Here is an 8,148-nt window from a genome sequence, read left to right on the forward strand (position 1 = left end):
CGGACACACACTGGAATACACTGGACAGACCCTGTGGACCCACTGGGGTACTGCTACACACTGGGCAAGCCCCAGGGATTCACTGGGACCTATTGAACTGGGACACTGGACAGACCCATTGGACATGGGATACTGGGCAGACCCTGGACATGCACTGGGATACATTGGGAATCACTGGGTTTCAGTGGACAAAATGTCCCAACCCCTTGGACACCCACTGGGATACACTGGGAGGGCCTCGGGAACCCACAGGAATACACTGAGCAAGATTTGGCTGGGATATACTGGACCACACTGTGTTCTGAGACAAAACAGACCTTGCTGACATGCAGACCTGTGCCAGGGTGTCCCCTCCCAGTTACTGCCAATCCCCAGGGGACTAGAGCCTGCTCCCAGCCCTTCCAGTCCCCGTTCCCATTCCTGGGTGTGTCCCCTCAGTCCCTTGCTGCCATGTGCCCCCAGAACAAAGCATGGTGTCATAAAAACCAACATTTTTGTATCTTTATTTCTGGGCGGTGACCGTGTTGACTCCAGTGGGTTTAGGAGGCTGGAGGCACAGCCTAACATTGCCCCATGGCACGGGGATCTGTGGGATGGCGCAGCCGAAGCTGGGCATGGCACAGTCTGGTTGCACACCCGGTGTCCCCTCAGTGCTCCGGCACAGCTCCGACACCTCCCATGGTGCTCCCGGGGACATTCCCCAGCCACACAGGCCTGGAAGAATGCCTGGAGCTCCTGCTTGCGTGTCACCATTGTCACCACATGTGCCGGTAAGGAAAAGCCACCTCGATGCAGAGCACGGCCAGCGGTATGGAGCAGTTGTGGCGGTGGCCGGCCAGCAGCCGGCCCTCGCCCAGGGCAGTGGCCATGCCCTCGGCTGTGCCAGAGCTGCGCCAGCCCTGGCAATCCCACCGGCGGGCATGGCCACCCCGTGGCGTGGAACCGTGCCAGGCTAGCCGGTGGGGCCTGTGGGTGGGGACAGGGTGAGAGGGGCTGGGGGCACCCTGGGGTGCCCCAGCTCTTTGCTCCTGCACTTCTGCAGGGTGGGAGCCAGCACAGACCCCCCGTTCCAGCTCCCACACAGGGCCATCCATCCAGGACCTGTCCACACTCACCAGAGGGGATCTGCCAGGATGTTGCGCCCGTTGAAGGAGTAGATGGGACTCTGCAGGACAGCACCAGACTGACCCCCAAAAAGGGAGCTCCAGGACTTGGCCAGCAGCTGCCCCTGTGGGCACGAGCCACGGTGCTGAGCCAGGGGCCAGGGGAATGCCCCTTGTCCCCAGCATTGTGTGGGCAATGACATCCTCTCTGCTCTGCCAGCACCCCAAATCCCTGAACACGGCAGCAGCACTGGGTGGGCATCCCCCACCCACAGCAGCTCACGGGGTCTGTGAGGCTGTGCCACCCCTGGGGACGGGGTACCTGCCTTCAGGTTGACGATGGGGAGGCTCCTGTCTGTCCGCTTGACGATGGACACCAGGTGCTGGCTGGGGGCCGACAGGAAGGCTCGGAAGGTGCCGTGGAGCCCGGCCTCCTGTGACTGCCGGTAGCACTGCAGGTCAGCGCCCCGGATCCCGCTCATGTCACCCCACAGCGGCACGTTGAGGGCAGCCAGGCGGAGCTGGGGGTGGCAGGGAGGAATGGAGGTCTCTGCTCCTCTCTTCTCAGAGGGTGTGAGCCTCTGGCGGTGCTGGCCAGAATTGGGGGTCCCCTGGGTACCTCTCCCCCCTCTCCCATGACTGGCTGTTCATCCCAACCCTGGGGCCAGGCATTCCTTACAGATGGGATCCGTGGGGCTGTGGTGGTTGGCAGAATCTGGGGCAATCCATGTTCCTCCTCCTTCTGGATCTGCAAAAACACAGCTCAGATCAGTCTGGGGACACGCATCCATGTGCCATGACTTGGGGGCACCCTCCCCAGACCAACACAACCCCAGGTTCTGCTCATGCTGAGCTGGCACTGCCCTGCTGACATCCAGCCCATGCACATCCCTCCCAGCATGGCAAGACCCTCAGCAGGGCTCACCAGTGAGTCTGTTGGAGACTGCATGAGTGACAGCGTGTTGGGACCTCTTGGCTGCACCCTCTTCACCTCCTGGATGGAGAGGTGGAAGAAGAAGGAGAAAACAGTCCTGTGAGGTCTGTCCACTCCATCATGCAGACAAGGGCTCTGTCACCTTACAGGGACATGAGTGGACCCAGCAGCTCCTGCACCCCTCACCTGGTACTGCGGGGTGGAGGCAGAAGGGTCATCACCAGCCAAGAACGACTTCGGATCCTCCAGCTGCTCAATGACACAAGCAGAGGGTCAGGTTAGGGGAAATCCTCTCCTTCCTGAGGATCTGCTGCCCTAGTGCCAAATCCAGCCCTGGATCCTGCCCCCCTAGCCCTGCCAGGGACCCCACACGGTACCAGGAGGCGGCTCCAGCCGGCGGGGGTCCGGAGGAAGGCATTGCTCCCTTCCCGCACATAGACCAGGCTCCCCTCGGGCACAGCACTGCTCGCCTTCACCATCAGCTCCTTGGACTTGAAAACCCACGTCTGGCGCTGGGGGAAGGCAGAGGGTGAGGCTCCTGCTGTGGGGCACGGGGCAGCTGGGGGGGGTTTGCCTGGGGCCGCAGCCTGGACGCACCCGGAGATCAGCGCGGGAGTCCGATGGCTCTGTCTGAGGGGCACCAGCATCTGCAGAGCCCAGAGATGGTGGGGGGTCACAAGGTGTCCCAGCATAGGGCCTGGATGCTCCCATGGGAACTGGCCCCACAGGGATGCGGTGGGAGTGGGTGGGAGAGCCAGCAGTGGTGCCAGGGACCCGTGCTGCACGGTCCCGGCACCCAAGGAAGGGAGGCAAGACTTTAGGAAAAGTGTCTCCAGGGAGGCTGCAGCCCCCAAAACACCTGGGAAACCTCCTCACCTGATGGCCAGCTGCGATCTGCAGGTGCCTGTGAAGGCAAACAGAGTCTGTGTCTGCTGCTGGGCACAGGGAGAGGGACACCCCTCCTGATGCACAGGGAGGAGATGGGGACACTCTTGGGGCAGCGGGGCCGTGGCTTACCGGCTGCTTGCAGGGCTGCTGGGCATGCACGGGGTGCATCCTCTGCAACCAAAGACAGGCAGGTTTGGGGGGGCCCTGGTGCTGTGCACACTCACACGTGTGTGTGCTCTGGCACAGGCGTGTGCACACCAGTGCTGGGCCTTACGTTGAGGTAGAGGAGACCTGGTGGGCCAGGGGGGCCGGGGGGCCCAGGGGGACCGGGGTTCCCAGGGGGACCTCGAAGATCCTGTGGTAGAGCAGTGTGGAGATTGAACTTGGCTGTTTTGGTGCTGCCGTTCACGGGGGCAGCTCTGACACCCAATTGATGTCCCCCACGCTTCCCACTCCTGTCCCCTCCCAGGGCTCAATGTCCCTGGCTGGGGCAGCGCAGACCCCGGCCAGGCAGGGACTCTCACATGAGGGATGATCGCTCCATAAATCTCTGGTTCATCTTTCCCATCCTGCAAAGGAAGACTGAGATTGATCTCCATCCTCCCTCTCTCTCCATTTTCCATTCTCCCCCTCTCCTTCCTCCAACCCCGTCCCGTGGGGTTGCCAGTGGGGTGAACCACGTCCCCAGGGCTGGGCTGGGGTCCCTGGGCACCCCTTCCCCTGGCCACTCACCGTCTGGTACCTGTTGATGGACCCCCATGAGCCGGTGCTGGGGAAGGGGAGGTGCCCTGGTTTGCACCCGTGCTCCCCATAGCAGCACCCCTGGGTGAGCCGCAGAGAGAGGCAGGATTAGAGTCCGTGCTGAGTCTGGGGGGGGGGGGGGGTCTGGGGTGTGCTGGGGATGTTTATGGGTGGCACAGGTGTGCACGTGTGTGCCCCGTGTGTGTCATGGTGTGTCTCCTCCCACACCCTGTGCCTCGGGGGTAGGTGAAGGGTGTTGGGGGAGCAAAGGCAGCACAGAGGGCTCAGGGGGGCACACTCAGGTGTGGGGATGGGACCCCCCCCCACACTGCTGCTGGTGGCTACAAACCGGCTCTCCAGGGTCGCCCTTTTCTCCCTGGAAGGGAAGTGACAGATCCTGTGAGTGCCCAGCTCCGGGGGTCCCCAGGCCTCCCAGCCAGGGTACCACCCACCATGGAGCTGTTTGTCCAGGGTGCCATGCCCAGTGCTGTGCCCATGCCCCCTCCCCAGGACTCCTGCCCATGGCGCCCAGCTCACCTTGGGACCTGGCAGCCCAGCCAATCCACGGTGACCAGTGTGGCGTGAGTCGCACTGCAAAGAGAGGATGTGTGGGGTGACACTGGCATTCCCCCCACCCAGGACCCACAGCTCGGGACGCCCTACTCACCCTGTAGTCCCCTGGTGGTCCTGGTGGCCCCATGGGACCGGGCATGCCCGGGGAGCCTGGCTCTCCGGGCCGGCCAGGGCTCCCTGGCATGCCTGGCAGCCCATGCTCACCCTTCTCACCCTGAGGGCAGATGGCACAGGGTGGTGAGTGTGGAGTGGAGCCCCTGTGTTCCCTGGGCCCCTCAGTGCTAGGACTGGGGCAGTCCCGGGGCAGCCCTGGAGCACTCTGAGGGCTGGGGAATGGGGCTGCTCCCCCAGGGCAGGGCTGGGGGCTGGTGAGCCCAGGTACCCCATCCCCCCCCAGGGCCCTGTCCCCCAGGACAGGCTGGGCTGGGACCCCCTTACCTTTGGTCCTGGGAATCCTGGCTCCCCTCGGAGCCCTGGTTTGCCAGGGAGTGATGCAGATCCTGGGGGACCAGGGGGTCCTTCGTGCCCAGGCATACCGGGGGGACCCTGAGGCCCTGGGAGTCCAGGTGCTCCAGGGGGTCCATCTGGTCCAGCTGAGCCTGGAGACCCTGGAAGTCCTTCAGCCCCAGGGAAACCAGGTGGCCCCACGGCTCCTGGAGGGCCTGGGGGTCCTGGCTTTCCCTCCCGCCCAGGAGCCCCCTGGGGGCCATCGTGCCCTGGGTAGCCGGGGGGTCCGGGCATGCCAGGCAGCCCGGGGGGACCTGGGGGTCCTGGGTTTCCTGCGGGGCTGGAGACTCCCAGCTGCATGTCAGGTTGGAGGGAGAGAGGAGAGGGAGCAGAGTCAATGAGCTGCCCTGTCGCATCCCCTGGTCCCCCTGCCCACCCGAACAGCCACACGTCCCAGTCCTCCCCACCCCGCCAGTCCCGCCGGGGACGGACCCTGCGGCCAGCACCGGCACCACCTGCCCTTGTTCCTGCTCCGGTGCTCACCTCGTTCTCTGATCTCTTGGGGAGTGCAGCAGGCACGGGTGGGCTCCTGGCTCCCCAGGCGCCCGGGGGTCCTGGGGGCCCCGGTGGTCCCGGTGGTCCCGGAGGGCCCCGAGGTCCCTGGTGACCTGGCTGTCCTGGGCTGCCGGACTTCCCTCTCTCTCCTAAGAATCCGGGCTGGCCTCTCTCTCCAGGGAACCCTCGGTCACCTTTCTCTCCCTGTTGGGGGAATTCAGAGCCTGGCTTCACCTTCTGGCACTTGGCTCCGCTGGAGCCCACCACGGACACCTGCTCACTCCCTCCCTGGGGCCACCTGAGTCACTTCTCAACCCAGACCCCAAAATTAGAGCAAATCCTGAGCAAAAAGGGTTTTGCACAGACAAAAGACCATCAGGACTTCGCACGGAGTGTCCCTCTGTGTCCCTCCGGGAGGACCACCGCACCTTTGGGCCGGGAGGGCCGGGAGGGCCGGGGCGCACGGGGCAGACACAGCCGGAGATGTTGTGCACCTGGAAAAGGAGAGAGTAGCCCTGAGCCGCGGGGCCCGAGCCCCAGCTGACGGGTCCGACACGGGTGCCCCGCGCCCACCTCTCACCTGCAGGGCCGGGTCTGTCTCCGGGGCCGACGGGACCCTCCGGGGCAGCCCCTTGGCCGTCGTCTGTGCGGAGGAGAGGAGGGGCTGTGATCAGGAGAGCGAGATCCCTGAGCACCATCCCCATTCCCCACTCCCACCGTCCCCATCCCCTCCCGCCTGACAGCCCGTGACTTGCAGAGCCCTTTGTCCCGGTGTCCATCCCAGGCTGTCCCTGACACCTCCCCGGGGACCAGGACCCCTCCACCACCTGGATCTGCAGGAATTCCTCTTCCACTGCGCTCCCCTCAAAGATCTCCGGGGCGGCCGTGGGTCGGTGCTGCTTGGGACAGACAGGGACTACTCAGTGAGGGGCTCGGGGGGATCCTGGGGGGCAGGTGAGACCCTCCCTCAGCCCACCGTGGGGGCCTAACCCCAGCGCAGCTGTGGGTCTGCCCCATGTGAGAGGACGCTGGAAGCTGCTGTGACTTCTTTCCAAGGGGGCAGAGGGAGCTGAGAGTTTAGCTGGGGGTTGGAGCAAGGCTCGGTGCCCGGGCTGCTGTGTGCAAGCAGGGCATGGATAAGGGGAAGGACATAGCAAAGAGCGTGGCAGCAGCTGGGGAGTTTTGGGAGGGCTGCAGGAGATGGAGGGGGTTCGCTGCCCAGGGAAAAAGCACCTGGCCTCGTGTGCGTGGAGGGGCACGGCCTGACCCCTTCGCTGCCCCTCTGGATAGTTGGTCCCGGCGTTTAGGGGCTGTTGGCAGAGGAGGTTTGCTCAGCAGCAACTTCCCCACGGGCTCCACGCTGGCGTCTGTGTCTGCAGGAGCAAAGGAGTGCTGGGATGGGAGGTGGCAATGCCGGAGGGGGACCAGAGTGGCACAGCACTCCCAGTTAGTTCCCAGCACCTGCCATGGCCACAGCAGTGCCACCAGCAGCCCTAGACCCTGGTACCCCACACATCACCCTCCACACTCCTCATCCATGCTGAGGTGCAGAAATTTGGGGTGCTGAGAAAGCCAAGTCCCCATCCCGCCGTGCCTACCTTCCTCCCCATCCAGGCTGGGGGGCATGGGGCTGGTGCCTGGATCCGGGGTGGTGTCCTCTGAGCCCAGGGAAAACCACTGGGCCGTGGCAGGGTGCAGGCACCTGGCCAGCGCCGAGACGATGCAGAGGGTGCGGAGGAGTCGCAGCAGGCTGCTGGACCCCATCCCGCCGCCTCGGGGCCCGGCTGCCCAGGATGGGGGTCCTTGGCTCGTCCCACTCGCCCGCTCCGTCTGGTCCCGCGGCCCCGGCACGGCGCCCGCTGTTATCGGCGGCCCCCGACACGCCCCCGGCCCGCCCCGCAGCGCACCCGCACCCACGGACCGCACCCGGCGGGTGCTGAGCACCCACGCAGCCCGGTCACCGGCTGTCCTGCCAGCCCAGGGAGAGGGGGAACCACAGGAAGGGAGCCAGGGTGAGGAGGAGATGCCAGAATGGATGCGAGGGAGGGCTGGGGAGGAGAAGCTGCCTGGAAATGGGGAGTAAATCCAGTGGAGGAGGGGGCTGGCTGAGCAGAGGGCATTGGCTGCAGGTCCTCCCTGAGGTCTATCCTGTTGCTGGTGTCTGGAGGCAGGAGGTATTGGAGTCCTGCACCATCAGTGCAGGCACCGTGTCCCAAAGTATGTTCAAAGGGCCTGGGGTCTCACTGGTTTCATCAGAGCCACCCTCAGATGGGGGCTACAGCCCTCTCTGGCCAAAAACCCCCTCCTGCTCCTGCCTCCTGCCAGCCTGCAAGGTCTCTCCAGGGCTGTGGCAGCTCCAGACCCTGCTGGGATGTGCGACTGAGGAGCAGCAGCCAGTTTGGGCCCCCACAGCCTTGGGAATCCCAAAAAGCTCCCCATCAAGGACTGGGAGCATGGGGCTGTCCCAGGCAAGGGTCTGGGCTGCACTGAGCACCAAACACCAGCACTGAGCCCCTGCATGGCCTCAGAGCTGTGGTTGGGGTGGGGGGCAGCACAACTGTGGGGGGCAGCAGCCCATCCTCACTCTGTTGTACAGGATGGTGCTGGGACAGGGAGCTGGGGGAGCAGTGCCTGGGCAGAGGTGAGGGAGCACTGTCCTCCCCTGCGTGCCCCACTGGCGCTGCCTCTGCCCGCAGACACAACAGTCTCCTGGCGGGCACTCAGTGCTGCCAAGGCCTGATAAGGTGCCACAGCCTGAGCGGGACTGGGCACCTGTTTGGGTTTGGTCTCTGCTGGGACACTGAGTCAAGGCTGGTGCCTCTGCCCCGAGTCACGGCCACTGTGCAGCAGTGCCAGGCAGGGCAGGGGCTCAGAGCGGTGCTATGTGATGATACCTTGTGGGGCTGG

At 64.8% G+C, this 8,148-nt stretch overlaps 1 protein-coding gene across 5 annotated transcripts; it reads right to left on the minus strand.

Annotated features, from left to right (window-relative positions):
• Positions 1 to 133: 133 nt before the first annotated feature.
• Positions 134 to 7,127, minus strand: LOC146765157 (uncharacterized). 5 transcript variants are annotated; one of them, XM_085561865.1, is made up of 23 exons: positions 6,840 to 7,127; positions 6,475 to 6,614; positions 6,069 to 6,137; positions 5,822 to 5,905; positions 5,670 to 5,735; positions 5,230 to 5,445; positions 4,678 to 5,040; positions 4,334 to 4,453; positions 4,204 to 4,257; positions 4,016 to 4,042; positions 3,658 to 3,747; positions 3,450 to 3,494; positions 3,200 to 3,280; positions 3,055 to 3,096; positions 2,914 to 2,941; positions 2,635 to 2,753; positions 2,415 to 2,549; positions 2,224 to 2,286; positions 2,029 to 2,097; positions 1,783 to 1,851; positions 1,426 to 1,624; positions 1,116 to 1,228; positions 134 to 966 (listed from the first exon to the last, which is right to left on the minus strand). In XM_085561865.1, the coding sequence occupies exons 1-23, from the start codon at positions 7,003 to 7,005 to the stop codon at positions 172 to 174; spliced, it is 3,153 nt and encodes a 1,050-aa protein (XP_085417991.1). In that variant the 5' UTR covers positions 7,006 to 7,127; the 3' UTR covers positions 134 to 171. The 5 variants fall into 5 exon arrangements, with proteins under 5 accessions (XP_085417991.1, XP_085417992.1, XP_085417993.1 ...); XM_085561866.1 differs by having other exon boundaries at positions 135 to 966; positions 5,822 to 5,884; XM_085561867.1 differs by having other exon boundaries at positions 136 to 966; positions 2,635 to 2,684; positions 6,840 to 7,126.
• Positions 7,128 to 8,148: the final 1,021 nt, after the last annotated feature.

The sequence above is a fragment of the Lonchura striata genome, chromosome 27 (assembly GCF_050655825.1).
Source record: "Lonchura striata isolate lonStrDom1 chromosome 27, ASM5065582v1, whole genome shotgun sequence".
Classification (NCBI taxonomy): Eukaryota; Metazoa; Chordata; class Aves; order Passeriformes; family Estrildidae; genus Lonchura; species Lonchura striata.

Coding starts and splice junctions, on each gene's coding strand:
- LOC146765157 (XM_085561865.1), bottom strand. CDS start 7,005: ATGGGGTCCAGCAGCCTGCTGCGACTCCTCCGCACCCTCTGCATCGTC. Junction 6,138..6,474: donor CTCCACGCACACGAGGCCAG/GTGCTTTTTCCC, acceptor TGTCCCAAGCAG/CACCGACCCACGGCCGCCCC. Junction 2,754..2,913: donor AGATCGCAGCTGGCCATCAG/GTGAGGAGGTTT, acceptor CTGTGGGGCCAG/TTCCCATGGGAGCATCCAGG.